This window comes from Vigna angularis, chromosome 1 (assembly GCF_016808095.1).
Source record: "Vigna angularis cultivar LongXiaoDou No.4 chromosome 1, ASM1680809v1, whole genome shotgun sequence".
NCBI classification, from domain to species: domain Eukaryota; kingdom Viridiplantae; phylum Streptophyta; class Magnoliopsida; order Fabales; family Fabaceae; genus Vigna; species Vigna angularis.
Window position 1 is genome coordinate 58,904,515 of NC_068970.1, and position 17,807 is coordinate 58,922,321.

Genomic DNA, 17,807 nt, shown 5'->3' on the forward strand with positions numbered 1-17,807 from the left:
GTTGTTCTTATTCAAATAACTGACACAAGGTTCACAATTATAAAATTGTGAAGTAATTTTTAACAACAGCTAAAAGATCTGTGGTTTTTTTATACAAGGAGCTTCAATGAAAAAGAGGTAGTTACACATGCAATAAATAAATGATGGATGGATAAAATTGAAAAAAGTTGTTAACTTGAAGACACATTACTTTATACATAAATAATTTATTGTGGTATTAATCTTTTTTTTCTTATTTATGTTTTTTTAATTTATTGCATATATTCCAGAAGAATGGCGATTTTTTAAAATAGAGAAATAGTGTGCGTCATAAAAAGACGGAAAATAATGTAAAAATTGGTGTAGCTTTGGAGATGAAGGAGTAGTCTGAACCAAAATCATTGTTGACGGAGAAAACTATGGATCCCTCACCACCAACATAGTTACTTCCTATATTTCAATTCTCACTCTTGTGCCGGCCAAAAACTCTTTCCATGTAATTCTATCAACCATTTTTTCCCTTTATTCATTTAAATATTTAATTTCTTATATTTTATATCGTTCATTTCCTCATTTTTTTTAAAAGTTTGATTTCTTTTTGAGTTTAGTGCTCAGGGATTTCACACCAATTAAAAAAAAAAGAAGCTAAAAACGTACTTTTTCAAAATTTAAAAGGCTAATTCTTTTTTTATTAAATTTAGGGGATATAAGGATATCTGCATAAAAGATTAATAATTTGGTTAGCATCTACTTTTATAATTTTTTTATTATTATTGTGTTTAGTTAAGTTTGTACTTATATACTACTACATGGTATATTGTGATCTCTTGTTACGAGGGAAACAGAAATATTGCAGTTTCAGTTCATCGTTAGATATGGGATGCGTTAACTCCACATATTCTCCTGATGGGAACGCTAAGAGAAGGTTCAAACGAAACAAAGAAGATGCAACGAAATCACTGATCCACAACCACAAGAAAGACCATTCATCAAACAGGTTGAAAGAAAAGATAGAAAGAGTAGTGTCGAATGAAAAAGAAAGAGATAATAGTAATAGTGAGGCAAAGGGTGTTGCTAGAAACGATAACAAGAGTGATGAGGTTGGTGAGAATGTTCCTCAGAGATCTCAGGAAAAGAAGAATATTGGTGCACACTCTGAGTTTGTGGAGGGGTGGCCAAAATGGCTAGTTGATAATATCCCACCAAACGTGTTGGATAGCTTGGTTCCCAAGAGTGTTGATTCCTATGAAAAACTTGGAAAGGTAGATATACACTTCTAAATTATAATATCTCTTTTTTCTTCTTAAGTGTGGATTCTTTTGAAAAAGTTATCTATCATTTGCATTATTACATTAATTACACTTTTATCAACTATATATATGCATGAGTATATGATTTTTAAATATTTTATTATAGGATGGAAATAAGAAATTCTGCAACTATTTTATTAGAATAAACTTGATCGTATTTGTCACTTTCTACACAAAAAAGGTAAATAAAAGGTAACGTATCTACATTTCATTTTCTAAACACAAGTTGCATGTAAGAATCATTGATTAATTAGTTGATAATATTAACAAATTCGTACTATAAGATACAGCTATGTTTTATTCTAGTATTTATTCAAAACTTTCTTTAAGGCGTTTGATTTCTGTGTTTTGTTTTAATAGAGTTCACATTTCAAAAGCACGTTCGAGTAAATTCGTGTGTGGTTGGATTGAAAGCCAGATCATTATGTAATGAGAAAATCTTCATTGTAGTAACTGAATTTTTCATGTTAATTTTAACTGCGATTATTGTGTTAGGATAAACTTATATTGGGAGTTATTCAACAACTTTTGTGAGTAGTAATATTTTAATGTTTTAGAAGAGTAAAAGTCAGGATGTTAATGTGATATGTTTTGGATATTAATGATCATTATAGTGTTGTATTTTTTTAATAATTGGAGACATTATGACTTGGAGAGGAAAAAATAAATGTTTGTCCTATAAGTTGTATTGTGCAGTTGACATGAAATACATAGATGAAGTAAAGCATTTTATACACAAGAGAGTGATTTTGCTAACAAATTGGTATCAGAGCTAGTTAGCCTGAGTGTCTGAGTGTTTGAGAAAATATAAAGCTTGAGTGAGATGGCCAACCTTGTAAACAGTGTGTCCTTGTCCCAGTTGACAAAGAAAGCCAACCATGACAACTAGAGTATGCAAATGATGGCTCTTAGTTCCCAAGACAAGTGGGATGTACTTAATAATGGGTACCAAGAGCTAACAAACAATGAATAATAGACGGTTGTCCAGGTTGTTAAGATGTGGATGAGTCCGACTTTGAAAAGATAGCAAATGTTATATCTTCAAAAGAAGCGTGAGAGATATTGAAGAATGCATATAAAGGGGATGATTGAGTAAAGCAAGTCTGACTTCAAACTCTTAGAGGTGAGTTTGAGAGCTTGAGGATGAAGGAGATGGAGGGCATAGCCAAGTACATAACTCGGGTTAAGACTGTGGCAAATCAGCTTGGCCCATTGGTGTAAAATGAGTGTATAAGAAAAAGACCAATGTTGAAGGAGAAGTTAGCGATATAAAACTCAGCTCGTAGGGAAGGGATACAAGCAAAAGAAAGGAATTACTATGACGAGGTATTCACCCCAATGACGAGGGTGGAAACAATTCGGCTGCTGATCTCCTTAGCAGCCCAACACAAATGAACGATCTTACATATGAATGTGAAGTTGGCATTTCTCAATGGAATCCTGGAAGAGGAAATATATGTTGAACAACCACTCGGCTACATGCGAAAAGGAGAAGAAAAGAAAGTGTTGAGATTAAAGAAGACATTTTATGGCTTGAAGCAGCCCCCCAAGCATGGAATGAAAGAATTGATACTTATTTTAAGAATAGTGGGTATGAGTAATGTCCATATGAACATGCTCTATACATAAAAAAGAATATATGAGATATGATGATTGTTGTTCTATACGTTGATGATCTAATTTTCATGGGAAGAAAAACTGAGCTAGTTGAAAAATTCAAAGAGGTGATGAAGAAGGAGTTTGAGAGGACCTATCTGGGTCTTATGAACTACTTTCTTGATCTGGAGGTCGTTCAAGGAAATGAAGGCATCTTTGTGTCCTAGGAAAGGTATGCCGAGGAGATTTTGAAGAAATTCAAAATGACAAAATGTAACCTAGTTTCCACCCTAATGGAACCCAGTATAAAATTGTCTAAGTATGAAGATGAAGACCGAGTTGATGCGGGCAAATATCAAAGTCTAATTGGAAATCTAAGGTATTTGACAAATACAAGACTAAATTTGATGTTAAGTGTTGGGATAACAAGTCGGTATTTGGGAGAGGCGAGATACTCTCACTAGAATGCTCTAAAACAAATACTAAGGTATGTGAGGGGAACAATGTCACTCAACCTGTTGTATATCAAGTTGGATGATTGTTGACTTTTTGGCTACTGACTGGTGTGGAGATGTTGATGATCGAAGAGCACGGTAGGATACATTTTTTTCATGGAAAACACGACATTATCTTGTATCATTGTCAACCTGCGAAGTTGAGTACATTGTAGCATCTTGGAGTGTACGTCATGTCGTTTGGCTTAGGAACCTTCTAAGCATGCTGAAGGTAAAGCAAGAGAAGGGGAATGTGATTCGAGTTGATAACATGTCGACCATAGAATTGGCAAAGAACCCGGTTAATCATGAGAGCAACAAACATATTGATGCATTTTGATGTCCAGTTTCACTTCATTCGAGAACAAGTAAAAGAAGGAAGTGTGGAATTAGAACACGTGAGAAGTGAATGCAAGTTGCTGATATGTTCACAAAGCCATTGCCTATTGTGTTGTTCAATAATTACAGAAAGATGGAGGATGAAAGGATTTAAGTTTATGGAAGAGATTTGTTACGATAAACTTAAATTTAGGATTATTCAATAACTTTTATGAGCATTAATATTTTAATGTTTTACAAGAGTAAAAACCAGGAGGTTAGTGTGTTATGTTTTGGATATTAATGATCATTATAATGCCTGAGTTTTTGTAACAATTGGAGACATTATGGCTTGAAGATGAAAAGGCAAATGTTTGTTTGTAATGTCCAGTTTACATGAAATACACATTCGAAGTAAATCAATTTATTGTTTTTACTAACATTTTGTTTAACAAAAAAGAATTAATTAAGAAACATTATACCACCTCCAACCCAAAATTTCTTGTTGATTATTTTTTCTTCATTCCTGATCTCACTCTATTTATTCTGTGATTTCCAAATCAACGATAGAATTCTTCTGAGGAACAACATTGTTTCTTCATATTCATTGCATGGAAATCTAATGATGCTGTGTTGTATGCAATAGTTTGTGATCACGACCATTCAAGGATTTGAGAGACTAAAGCAAATTTAAGAATAATGTATTTTGTTTCTTGGAGGCCTAATCAATTCGAATTAAAAAAAAAATTGAGTCCTTTTTGTTCTGGAGACCTAAAACAATTAGTATTAAAGATATTGAGGTCTAAAACAAAGACTTTACGTGTTTTGGCCTTGAGTCGGCTCTGTTTGTGATTAGTTGTAGCTGTTTGAAGTTGTGATTTGCGGTTGCAGTTGGGGCATGGAACATATAGCAATGTATACAAAGCCAGAGATAAGGAGAGTGGAAAGATTGTTGCTTTGAAGAAGGTAAGGTTTGACACATCAGACCCTGAAAGCATAAAGTTTATGGCAAGAGAGATAATGATTCTGCAGAAGCTGGATCATCCCAATGTCATCAAACTCAAAGGACTTGCAACATCAAGGATGCAATATAGTCTTTATCTTGTTTTTCGTTACATGCACTCTGATCTTACAAGAATCATCTCTCGTCCTACGGATAAACTCACTGAAGAACAGGTTCCATTTCCATCCAAACTTTAACTTTGATGCATCATGCTATTGTAATTTATGTTGTTGGTATTGTGATTTTTATGCAGATCAAGTGTTATATGCAGCAACTGCTTCTGGGGCTACAGCACTGTCATGAGAGAGGAGTTATGCATAGAGACATTAAACCTTCCAACTTGTTAGTAGATAAAAAAGGGGTGCTAAAAATTGCAGATTTTGGGCTAGCAAATTCTTTTGCTATAAAACCTGAAGGGCCTTTCACTAATCGAGTGGTGACACTTTGGTATAGAGCTCCTGAACTTCTTTTGGGTTCGACTGATTATGGATATGAAATTGATCTCTGGAGTGCAGGATGCTTGTTGGCTGAGATGTTCCTTGGAAGGCCACTTATGCCTGGGAGAACAGAGGTAAGATTTCACTTGCATTGTAAGAAAATGGTGACATGTTTTAGCTCATATATTCAAGAAATCATAAATCACAATGTTGGATGCAGATTGGATGGTTAAAATATCATTTGCATATTCTAAGTCTGATTTATGGAATATGAATTGTTTGAATTAATGCATGAATGCATTTGGTAGATTCGCAATTAACTAAAGCAACTAATAATACTGGAGATCCTACATCGACTATAAGTGATTGCAAATTTCATCTTAATGGACTGGTTTTATAGGGTTTGAGTTAAACTTAAACTCATTTTCTTAATATGGTATTAGAACCATAAGAGTCTATCTTGTTTGAGATTTGGACATATTGTGTCATTTACTATCAAACCTTCACGCATGATGTTTTCGGTATAAGAGAGTGTGTTAGAAATTTCATATCAATTATAACTAAGACAAGTTTCACCTTTGAGTCGATTTTATAGGATTGAGTTAGACTTAAACTTTTTGTGCATGTAGGTTGAACAACTTCACATGATCTTCAAACTTTGTGGTACACCTTCTGCGGATTATTGGATGAGAAGGAAGCTAACGACGAGCTTATTTCCACCACTACATTACAAAGCTAATTATGATGAAAACTTTAAGCATTTTCCTTCCTCTGCTTCTGCTCTCTTGACTACACTTCTTCATTTAGACTCTCATGCACGTGCCACAGCTGCTTCTGCTCTTCAAAGCCAAGTCAGTTAGTTTTCTCTACCTTGCTTCTTGCATGTGCACTTTGATCAATTTTATTTCATCCACCTTTTTATACTGAATGACTTATACAATAACTCTTAAAAGATGTTAATGTATTTGTCAATTTTCTTAATATTTAAGATGTTAAAGGGAGTCTTTTAAAAATATCTCTAGCTTTTGTGATCATTATACTTTTAGTCAAATTTCAGATCTCTGGGTTTTGGCATTCCCAGAAATAGATAGAGAATAAACTAAATTCACAATTTCTTTTAAATTTGAAGACTAAGTATAAAGATCTTCATCATTAAATTTGCTGCATATATTATTGATTAACAAGATCAAGTCCTGAATTAGTCTCTTGATATTTGCAGTTAGCAAGGATTTTTTATTATATAAATTAATTTTCAAGTCTCATACCTATATATACTTCAAATTTCCTTATCTAATAAGAACTAATATAATTTCCTATATATTACATCAATTTGTCCTAAAATCTTATTATCTGAAATTGCAATATAATAAGTGATTATCATTGTATATAGTTTTTCAAGTCAAGTCCATTAGCATGCGACGTTTCAGCTTTGACAGTAACATACAAAGACGAGGATGAATCCTCACAAACAAAAAGAAGAAAAAGGTACAATCTATCTATATATGAAATTAAGATGTTATCAGAATTTATGAGATTGGTTGGCCTTATCTTATCATTTATAATTCATTATCAATAGTGCTAGATAACAAGTGTAGAACTAATTATGTGCTCTTGAAATTGATAACTTGTTTTTTCATGACAAACTAAGGCGAAAGGGTCTGAAAAACAAAGGGCATGTAGTTCAAACATGTGCATGCAATATGAACCAATCACTTAACAACAATACTTCTGAACAAAGCAGGAGAGACTCAGAATCATTCAAAGAGGTAAACTTCACAACAGATCCCACTAAACACTTTGATCATGTTGCTAATATTTGTTTCATATACCTTTTTTAACATTTTCTAACAAAATCATGCTTTAATTTGATTATTTAAGGGACTATTTTGTTATGTATAATGAAGATAGTAAGTCTGAACTCACAACTTCAAATTATATCTGTCTTCTTGTATATGGAATTTTTACAGATAGATATCAGTTACTTTTTTGTAGGTTTGTATATATTTTTTGTTGATCAGTTTTATTTAGTTCCCAATCTTAGATTTGTTTCCTTCTTTTGCTTAATAATACTTAATCTAAGTATGCTGCAGATGATTAGTGATGTATAGTGTGATAAATGTGCATACTTACTTTGAAGAGTAAAAAAAAATCAGTGTTTTAGATATTGAGAAACTATTTCTTTCTCAAATCACAATGATAATGATGGTTGTACAATCCATTATAACTTTTATGTGGTTTTGGTTGTGACAACAGAAGAGTGTGGCACAAGACATGAAAGGTGAAGAAATTGGAAAAAGTGAAAGCAACACATGGTCAGTTTTTATGAAGGAGAGGAGTATGAGCATGAATGCATCTTTATCCCCAGTTTTTCTCTCAAGTGTGAGAAAATCCCCTAAAACAGAGGGCCATCCGAATGCTCTTAAGAACATAAGAAACTACGCACTCTTACAAGCCTCAATAATTGATATGATCCATCGCAATGAAGGCAATGAAATTGGTCCGTTGCGTAAGTCCTTTTCTGCGTTGGATTTTCGCCTTCCTCCAGACAAGCTATCAAGCCTCTACTCCCAGTTCAGAAATTGAGCCACCACATGTGATTTTCTAATTTCTGTTATAATTCCTGTCGACTTAAGTCTGAATGTTTTCTTGTGTATTTATAATTATTTATATAATTTTTCCCATGATGAAGATAAGCGGACAATCTTTTTTTTCATTATCTGTCTGTCATCGTCTATCTTAAATTTCTCTTTCTCTTCCTACTTTACACTGTTTTTGTAAAAAAAATTAAGTAAATTATGTTGAACATATATACAATCACTACATAAAAAGGTACCTTTTTAAGAAGAAAAATACAGTAATAATAGATATAAAGACGCTCATTAAATGTTCATTTTTTATGACTAACTTCATTTTATCACCCGATAATAATCAGTACCATAACTTCATTAGTGATGAGAAAATGTGACATAATTTATCACAAATGTAAAATATTAATAATATATTTAAGTTTCTTGTACATGTAAAAATCAATTAAACATCTAAAAGGTTGACACGTTTCATATTCACATTATCTTAGAGAGAGTTAACATACAAGGGAAAGCTCTTCATCACTGACGTTCAAAGAAATCGGCACCATTCTCGACATCATCGGTTCTAATGGATCCACTTTGCGCCATTAGAATTCTGTATACCCTCTTTGAACAAACCTCACCTAGCCTTCGGTCACCACCAACCAAACCTTCTGTCATCAAGTCTTTAAGTAAAAACTCCTTCTCATGTTCCTGTGGCAATAAAAGCAGAATCTTATTTTTCCTTCTCATAACTTGTCATTCGTTCTTTTATCAGCAATTATTTGTAAATAAAGCAACTAAAAGATGTCAAACAGATGACATTTCTTAGTGGCCAAATTTACTGCAATCGAATCAAGAAGGTCAAAAGAAAACAAAGTAAATCTTAATAACGCATACCGATTTACTAGGATCCATATAAACACTTAAAAGGGACTTCATGGTTGGGTATTTCTTCCAGATAGCAATAGCAAATCGTGGCTGAACCTTGGGGATAGAAACCAAACCTTTTAACCTGATCATGGAAGTCAAGGTGAGGAATGTAAGGATTGGACAGCAAGAGCTGAGTGAGATATTTATTGCCCAGGCCACATTTACTCAACAATCAAAGAGACTGACTTATAAGTATAAATACTACATAAATGTTTTAGAACATTGTTGACTGCGTACACTGAACAATAAAAAACCAAATATTTTAGGTCAACCGGATAATATACCAAAACATTTCTTCTACGAAAAATTCAGTATCAAATAAGTGAGTGGAAGAAATGACAAATATATCACATACAAAATAACACAGGCCACCAAGCAGTAATTTCCTTTGGTTTTCGTCTTTTTTTTTCTATTTTGTAGATTTGGAAACAACATTTTGATAGAAAAGAGAAACGGATCGCAAAAGTGAGGAACATTTATACTTGATCTTGAATGAATGAAAAAGAAGCTGAAGAATCTAACTATCTAAGTAGGGTCTTCACCTTATATTTAATTTAAGTAATAAACCCCATACAATGCACAAGGCTCCCACCAAACCTATCCGGTGAGGCCATGAGGGTAGATGTACGCAACTTTACCTCCAATAACCTAACTATCGCACCAACGCTCATCCGCAAAGTAATAAAAGAACTCTCTCTCCCAAATTAAAATTAAATAACAAGCTAGTTCATATTCTCCTCTTACCAAAAACATCAAGTCATTAAACATATTAATAGGTTAAAAGACCGCCCTTTTCTAACTAGCTCATTAACCCTTAAAACAAATTTCATCAAACACTCAGCCCATCTGCATATACCTTGTTAGATATATTTTAAGTAACGAAAGATGCCAAGTGTTCCTTATAAAAAATTGTGAACAAGAAACATAATTAAAGAATTCCTTCAATTTGCCCTTCACCATTATCTGCACGGTTATTTAGCTAAACAATTACTTGCCTTTAATCTGACAGCATAGAGTCCAATTGTGAAGTTTGTTATGAAGTCATTTCAATTCAAACAATAGACGCCGTAGCACAAACTACAGCGCTTAAATTATTACCAACTTGGAAGTCATATCACTTATTACCAATTTCAATCTGTGTCAATATTGTAAATAAATAAAAAAAGAAAACTGAGAAAGAAAGAACAGTGACCATTAATTTGGGTATCTAGACAATCTAACTCTTTAACAAACAAGTCGACAAGATATAACAGATATCAAGTACATGAGTAGATAAAAACAAAATCAATCAACGAAAACAAGGTAAGAACTACTGGTAATGAGTATTGAGTAATAGAAATAATCAGGTATTGGTTTCGAAGAATATATGCAATAGAAAAAGATTATAAATCCTTTGAATGATTCAGCCAAATAAATTCTCCTAGTTACTAAAAAAAATTATTAAATTCAATTCACACTTTCTGTTTTAAGTAATTAAATGCTAGCTTTTTCTATGCAATATAACAACGTCAAAATCACTCACCACAAAGATTTCTTTATTAAATTCCGGTCAACACAGTCCTTTGGAATAAGGGCTCCATTTGCATATACAGATAACCGGGTTAACTTCTTTCTGCAGTTTAAACAGACAAAAATTGGTGTAACAGGAAAAACAGATAAATCATGCAAGTAAGGAACATATATTCAGTCTTAAAGAAAACGCAGGCAGGTATTATGTCTTCCAGACACCACCACTTCTTGTACATTTAAGTTGTTCTTGAAAACTGGAAAAGTAAATGCTTTAATGCAAATTTAAAGATAACAGTAAATTTTTTAATAAGATAGAAACAGCAAATAATCAGTAGACATATTAAATTTTATCCTTCAATGAATTCTGCATAACTGGTTTTACATGTAGAAGTATTGCATATAAAACTGTTCTCCTTCCAAGATTGACAAGACACCAATTCGATATATGAAATACTGGCATCAAGTACCTGAACTGACATGATGCCAAACTGCATGTCAAACCAGCAACATGTTCAGCCAGTTCAGCCTCATCTACACACAGCCTGGAATGTACTTTGTTGAAATTAGTCGTTAGTTTTGCCAGAACCTACAAGACAATTTAAAATAAAAATGATAGACATGGTTAAAGAAGGTAAAAAAATTAAACATGAACTATTCCTTGTAATTTGATGATGAAAGGGCCAGTTATTCAACCTCCTCGATAGGTGGACGTCTCCAACAACTATTGTTTTCTGGGTTCTTATATTTTTCCTGTTCCCTGGCCAATCATAAAAAAAACAAAGTTTCAATAAAATATGATGAAATAAAAAATGTTATACTGCAAGCAACTCAAGTCAATCTTGTATTTAAAATATACGTTGAGAATAGAAAATGAGGTACATTTTCAAGCTTCTCAGTTCACATGCAGGAAAGGCCGGTAAAACAAGTTTCAAATTCCAACTACACTATTTTATGGATAAAATTTCAATAGAAAAGTAACGGTTTACACGAATGTTATTTACAAGTTAAAAAAGTTCACAAGGGTGTAAGTGAATACAGATGGCTGCCTGACCATTTTCTTAATTAGGGCAATAAATGACTATGAATTAGGCAAAATTAAAGTAAATCTAAATGCATGTATACAGTAAAAAAGGAATTAAGTACTAATAACCTTTTTATTACATTATATTCCCTTAATTAGTTTCGGGAGTTTGATTAAAACCAATTAAGTTGTCTGGTCCTCGAGATGAATTAGCATTATAATATGAACACACTATATCAACACAGCACACTAAGCAAAACAGAAATGTGACCTATTGATGGTAGAATTGAAGTATTAAGAAAATTGTAATATATCACTCACCTTTTATTAATGTAAGCCAACAACCTATTGGTAAGGTAACAAACTGTATAAGACGGATAAAGACTACGAATGCTAGAGAGTTGATCAAAAAGAGAATCATTCATGACGAGATTACAAAATTTGTCAGCCTCATAAATGAGCAGGACATATGGAATCTCAATTCTTTCAGTAGAAAGCTGCACATGATAAATTGATATCAGTAGAAAAAAAAATCCTCACAAATATATTCATCAAATTTGGATTTTGGAATATAAAGAAAAAAGTTTTAATCAGATAATAAATATAAGTCCTCACTACCCAGGATTAAAAGTTTATCTATTGAATACTGTAAGGACGTTCACCAACAAGGCAGGGTTGGTTAGATATGGACTTGCCACAACCTTCCCCGCATTAAAAAGGTAGCATATAAAAAAAAAACCTTAGAGGTGTTTACTTATTATGAGTAATTGAAGTTAAAATAACTTAAGGTAAAAGAGAAACCAACATGGTGCTCATGCCTAGTTTTTGGGCCAGTGTGATTTACTGACTTATGGTTATGTTATGGGAACTTTCAGTTCTTAGGTTGATTGATAATTAGAAAAGTACCTGCAATGGGCTACATTATGAAGTTGCAGACAAGTGAAAAGAAGCCCTAATTCGTTGAGGATAGGAGTTTCAACTTCATCACTCAATTGCATACAACTGGTCATTATCTCCATTTCCAGTACACTTAGGGCAATCCTAGACTTGAAAATGATTGAGAAATGATGAAGGGCTACATAAGTGTATCAAGAGGCTATCTGCAAACAAGGATGACGAACACAGTGCAACAACGAGGGCTACATAAGTGTATCAAAGCTGAATGGTGAAATAACTAGGGATCACATAGTCCATATTTATAAAAATAGCCATTAAAGACTTGAATTCAACTTGTTCATCTTATTGTGAGAGGAATTGGAATATCTTTGAGCATGTAAGTAATTGTCAATTATCAAATTACTTCATTTTACAGAATTTCATGTAAGAATGTCAAACTAACAATCTTTTTTACAAAATATATGTATTCTAAAGAGAGATGCAGACATGAGCATCAAAAGTTGCAAGATTTGGTTTATATAAAATACACCCAAGCAATTAAAGAGAGCATTGATAACCATGATCTGACAGATGCCATGGTCTAATGATGTTGATGAAAAAAATTAATGGCTATCAGGAGAAATGGCTAATGAAGATGAGGAAACTGTCCAAGAAGATAAGTTGATGTTCAAAGATTTGACTTGGGGAGCTCCTCCCAAGAAGAAGAAGACGAAAATGAAAGTAAAAAGGAGGAGGAAGAGATTTACAAAGAGAGGTGAAATTGACGTATATAAGGAAGAAATGGCCAAAATTCAGCTGAAGAAGGTGATTTTTAAGCTTAAGAGGCCTAATTGTAATCATCAAACAAGTTAAAAGCTTTAAGTATTAATCAAAATATGTTTTATATTTAAGTGTCTATTCTTTATTTTAAAGCGTGTGTGTGTGTGTGTGTAGAGAGAGAGTAATATAAACCTACTTAGGGTAAAAAAGTGGTCATTGCACTATCACTACAGTGTTTTGGGAGCAGCTGCTCCACGGCATTATCCACTGTCAACTACTATCATACTGATAAGAAAAAACTATTAACTACTATCTATGATAACGTAGAACTTCAAAAAAAAGACAGTGAAATGAAAAGTTTATACAGCAAGCAACTGACATGGATATAGAATAGATAAAAAAAATTATACAGATTATGGGTAGAGAAATGCTTAATAATACTGAGGGCATTTCTTACCTGTGAAATTTGTTCAGGAACTTTCATAGACCACAAAATGGACCCTGAGATTGGATTTGATGTAATATGGTATGTAAGCCCTTTTTCAGCAAACCTAGTAAGCAGATGTCCTGAAGCAAGGGAATAGTAATTTTGTATGAAGAAAGTCATAACTAAGAAATTGCCTAAGTTTTGTTATATAGTTATGAATTTAGATACGGAAGAGAACATTAGTTTTAAGAGAAAAAGAAACTACGTAGAAATGTTATCATGTACTTTTGTATTCAGATATTAATAACCTACCTCCAATCGAACCTGCTTCAACTACCTTTGCATCAATTTCTGCCACAATGGATTTTATTGCAAACTTCCCCTTTTCCCATTTTTGCTTTTCTTTTTCAATTTTTTTCAGTTCTGCAGCTTCAGCCTTTAGAGCAGCTTTTTTTAACTTCTCTTGCTGAAGAATAAATTTTCATGAGCTATCATATTCTGAATGATATAATTCATAAAATGTGATCAGAGCTATAGACCGAAACACACTTCTTTCTGTAGTTTCTTTTCCTCCATCAGGCGACTTCTTTCTTCTTTTGTCACTTTTGTTTTCCCCACTGCCTTGGTTGTGTTCTTTGAAGGAACTTTGGATTTTTTCATATTTTTGGTGTTCTCCTTCTCCATGTCCATTTTTTCCTGATTACAACAACCATAAAACTCATAAAATAGCATGACATTCTCTAAGATGCATGGAGCAAAACGCAAGTACAGGAAATCAACAGAATACACTTTTTCGTTTGAAGCAAATACAAGTACGATAAACAAACTTCATATTATTGATGAAAGTAAAATAAAGATAAAGAATTAAAAGCATGTGAAAAAACACAACATAGAAAATAATGATAAAATAACTAAACTAACCACTCGTAAAGAAGTTGGATTTGAAAGGTCGTTCATTTCAGTTTGAGTAGCATTTTCATGCGAAATGTGCCTCTCTGTAATTTACAATTACATAAACAAATAAACAAAGCATTCCAGGCAGTGAAGAACAAGTGTAACTGATCAACAAGCATATACCAGAAGAACTTCCAGACCCCATTGAATCTGAAGTCCATCTTGAATCCCTAGCTTCATTTTGATCTCGTTTGCCCACTCCAAAATTTTCTAACTCATTATCCGAATCCAAACATATACGAGGAGAACTTCCGGACCCCAACGAATTTGAAGTCCATCTTGATTCTTTTGGTTCATTTTCATCGCATTCACCTGTTCGACAATTTTCTAACTCGTTATCCGATTCCAAACATACATGAGGACAACTCCCAGATCTCACTGAATTTGATGTCCATCTTGAATCTCTTGGCTCAGTCTCATCCCGTTTGTCCATTCCACAATTTCCCAACGTGTTGCCTGATTCCAATAATACACCAGGAGAACTTCCAGACCCCACTGAATTCGAAATCCCTCTAGAATCTCTCGGTTCAGTCTCATCCCGTTTGCCCATTCCACAATGTTCGGACTCATTATCTGACTCCAAACATATCATTTGACTAATCCCTGAACAACAAACAAACACAATCCAATCTGTTCAGCTCAAAATGTTCGTTCTCACACAACAATGAAAACAAGCAATAAAAAAAACGTGCAGAGAACATACAACAATCATAAAGCACAGAAAGTTCAACTCCACTACAAATCCCAAAGATAAATTAGCACGTCCAAAACAAGTACCCTACCAATGCAAGTCTAAATTATGACTAAATAGTAAATTAATTAGCCTTACAAAACGTAACTGCAGTGCTACATTTTACAACCACTGAAAATGAGTATTGCTCGAGTTCCAGACGAAAACAAATAACGGAAAATGCATCTTGAAAAGTAAGAATGGGGCACAGAAAAGAGAGGGCGATAGAGCTAAAGTGGTAGCAGTGAGAGAAAGTGAATTGACCGGAGAATTTGTTAGGCGAAACCCTAGCGGTAGGAACGGAAGGCATGGTGCATTTGACGATTGCGACCTCGGAACCGAATAGCGCAGACATTGGAGTCTCGGGAACGATAGAAGGGGTGACGGATTTTTGAGGGGTTGGGTCATCTTCGATGACAAAAACGGTGCGGTTTGGGTCCGGTTCGGTTCGGCGTTTCTTTGATCGGAAGGGGAACGGCGTTGAGGGGTCTTCTTCATCAGAAAGGATGATAGGGTCCATTATTGGGTTCGGTTCTGCCACAGTGTTTGGTTGTTTCAGTCTTCGAATAAGCGCGGCATCAGAGTCTCCACGGCGTGTTTGGTTTCCCTGAATATCATATCCTTACTACGAACATTTTTCAAAATGTTAATTTGATGTAATGTAAAAAAAAAAAATAACAAAAATAAGTCATTAATTCAATATATTAGGAAACTGTGAGAGAATTTTTTCTATAATTAAGTCATTCCATTTTTCTACAGAAATTCTTTAACTTTTTATATTTTAAAATTTTAAATTAATTAAGTTTTACTAAATATATTAATTTAAATAAAATAAATTTGTTGAAAATATAAAGAAAATGAGTTTTCATTTGTTAAAAGCTAGAAGATCTAAATATTTATTTACAAATGAGAAGATTGAGTATCTATTACTTAAAACATACAAGAAGTGTGTATAGTTTAAGATTAAGAAGTATTTCAATTTTATTTTAATAAAACTTTACCACTATGTTTGAATTAGGATATGAATGGGAAAAAAAGGAAAATAAAATGAGAAGTTTTGTATTAAGTACGATGTAACTGTTTGATGCAAAATTAAGAGTGCTTCATTGTTAGCCCAGAAAATATTTTGTGACTCGTTTGTAATTCTATCAAGTAAAAATTATTATAATATCCATATACTTATGAAGCATTGTTTAATTTAGAATTATAGAAAAATGTTTTTAACAATGTTATTCTATTTTTTAATGTAATAAAATATTTATAATAAATTAGGATATAAAGTTGATAATTACTTGAACATATATATATTTATCAAGTATTGTCTTATTTTGGAGTTAATCATAAAGATATATATATATATATATATATATATATATATATATATATATATATATATATATATATATATATATATATATATATATATATATATATATATATATATATATATATATATATATATATATATGTTTAACAGTGGTATTCAAACTTTTAATAACTTTGTTTTTTTTTGCAATAGATTAAAATGTGAAAATTAATAATTACATAAGAATACATATAATTATGGATTTTAAAGTTATAGAAAGTTAGTTATTATTTAGAATTACATATAATTATTAGGAATAATATTTAGCAATTGATTTTTTAAAATAATTATTAAAAATAATATTTAGCAATTAATTAAACAAAACTGAAGTTACGTAATTAATTATGTTTTGACTTTGATTAGATTTAGACAATATCATTAAATTATGATAAGACAAAATTGAGCAACTCTACTACACTCTGAAGTATATTTGTGTTTTTAATTAATAATTTAATTCTTATATTTAAATATTTAATTGTTTTTGTTTTATATTTATATTTTACTCAATTAATTGAGTCTGTATATATTAAATAGTCTAACTTAAAAACATTTTCATATATTTATATATATATATATATATATATATATTATATATATATATATATATATTAAATTTTAGTTGATAAATTTTAAGTTTTAAAGTTAAAGATATTTGAATAATTTCTAATTTTTATTTTATTTTTTATTTTTATTTAAAAATAAAAATTATTAAAATATTTTTATGTTTAAAGTAAATTTTTTTAATGAACAAAGTTTTTTTTAATTCAATATATATATATATTTATATTGAAATTAGATAAATTCATTTAACATAATAATCCTATTCATCTACTTTTAAATTTCAAATTGAAAGATTTTTTTTTCTTTTTTTTTTGTAGTGTAATCAAGTTGTTTACATTCAAATATTTGAACGAGACAAACTTTTGAAATAAAATTATAAATAAGTTGACAAATATGAATAATATATGTTTTGACATGTAGTATATTAAGATAACATAGTTATAATTAATTATCGTATTTAAGGTGATATCTATCTTAGAGTCTAAAATATTTATTATTGTTTTGTCCTTAAATGCTCGTAAGACTGAAAAAGAAAGATGTATTTAAATCATCTTAGCTTCGACTCTTAAATAACGGGATTATTGAATGTATTGGAACAAAAGTCTCAATTAAAAAAAGTTATTATAATATATATATATATATATATATATATATATATATATATATATATATATATATATATATATATATATATGATGTGAATTCGTCATGTGGAAGGAGTGGTGTGGTTGAAATGTTAAGTTGATGTATCTGACACTGAGGTGGCGTGGACGATGAGTGGAGGAGGAACAAAACATGTGAGTTTGTGCCCTAAATGGGTATGCAACACAGACAAGTAAAAGCAAATATGCATGCATTCCCATCCATCATTCATCATTCACCATCTCAATACATCAATCTCACCTTTTGTATGCATCCACGCGTTTGGATTTCATGGAACAATGCA

General features: G+C 31.7%; 3 protein-coding genes across 5 annotated transcripts; 2 read left to right on the forward strand and 1 right to left on the reverse strand.

Annotated features, from left to right (window-relative positions):
* Positions 1-788: 788 nt before the first annotated feature.
* On the forward strand, positions 789-6,035 carry LOC108325606 (probable serine/threonine-protein kinase At1g54610). Its single transcript, XM_017558703.2, has 4 exons — positions 789-1,241; positions 4,589-4,873; positions 4,954-5,271; positions 5,767-6,035. Exons 1-4 carry the CDS (start codon positions 789-791, stop codon positions 5,995-5,997), a joined length of 1,287 nt encoding a protein of 428 aa, XP_017414192.2. The 3' UTR covers positions 5,998-6,035.
* On the reverse strand, positions 4,729-15,565 carry LOC108320891 (crossover junction endonuclease EME1B). 3 transcript variants are annotated; one of them, XR_008250401.1, is made up of 14 exons: positions 15,199-15,565; positions 14,328-14,807; positions 14,172-14,245; positions 13,800-13,946; positions 13,563-13,716; positions 13,281-13,390; positions 11,489-11,664; positions 10,840-10,903; positions 10,614-10,732; positions 10,160-10,249; positions 8,605-8,719; positions 8,229-8,418; positions 5,111-5,257; positions 4,729-4,994 (listed from the first exon to the last, which is right to left on the reverse strand). XR_008250401.1 is itself a non-coding variant. In XM_017552487.2 (13 exons), the coding sequence occupies exons 1-12, from the start codon at positions 15,452-15,454 to the stop codon at positions 8,245-8,247; spliced, it is 1,959 nt and encodes a 652-aa protein (XP_017407976.1). In that variant the 5' UTR covers positions 15,455-15,565; the 3' UTR covers positions 4,729-5,257; positions 8,229-8,244. The 3 variants fall into 3 exon arrangements, 2 of the variants coding, with proteins under 2 accessions (XP_017407976.1, XP_017407966.1); XM_017552487.2 differs by having other exon boundaries at positions 4,729-5,257; XM_017552477.2 differs by lacking the exons at positions 4,729-4,994; positions 5,111-5,257 and having other exon boundaries at positions 8,090-8,418; positions 15,199-15,564.
* Positions 6,732-7,776, forward strand: LOC108320901 (uncharacterized). The gene is made up of 2 exons (XM_017552499.2): positions 6,732-6,903; positions 7,391-7,776. The coding sequence occupies exons 1-2, from the start codon at positions 6,838-6,840 to the stop codon at positions 7,718-7,720; spliced, it is 396 nt and encodes a 131-aa protein (XP_017407988.1). The 5' UTR covers positions 6,732-6,837; the 3' UTR covers positions 7,721-7,776.
* Positions 15,566-17,807: the final 2,242 nt, after the last annotated feature.

Bases quoted from the DNA above. Each gene is read 5' to 3' on its own strand.
- LOC108320901 (XM_017552499.2), top strand. From the start codon at position 6,838: ATGAACCAATCACTTAACAACAATACTTCTGAACAAAGCAGGAGAGAC. The intron at 6,904-7,390 runs GTAAACTTCACA...TTGTGACAACAG, and splicing joins ACTCAGAATCATTCAAAGAG to AAGAGTGTGGCACAAGACAT.
- LOC108320891 (XM_017552487.2), bottom strand. From the start codon at position 15,454: ATGGACCCTATCATCCTTTCTGATGAAGAAGACCCCTCAACGCCGTTC. The intron at 10,250-10,613 runs GTACTTGATGCC...TTTAAACTGCAG, and splicing joins TTGGCATCATGTCAGTTCAG to AAAGAAGTTAACCCGGTTAT. The intron at 8,419-8,604 runs GTATGCGTTATT...TTATTGCCACAG, and splicing joins ATATGGATCCTAGTAAATCG to GAACATGAGAAGGAGTTTTT.
- LOC108325606 (XM_017558703.2), top strand. From the start codon at position 789: ATGGTATATTGTGATCTCTTGTTACGAGGGAAACAGAAATATTGCAGT. The intron at 1,242-4,588 runs GTAGATATACAC...TTGCGGTTGCAG, and splicing joins CCTATGAAAAACTTGGAAAG to TTGGGGCATGGAACATATAG. The intron at 4,874-4,953 runs GTTCCATTTCCA...ATTTTTATGCAG, and splicing joins ATAAACTCACTGAAGAACAG to ATCAAGTGTTATATGCAGCA.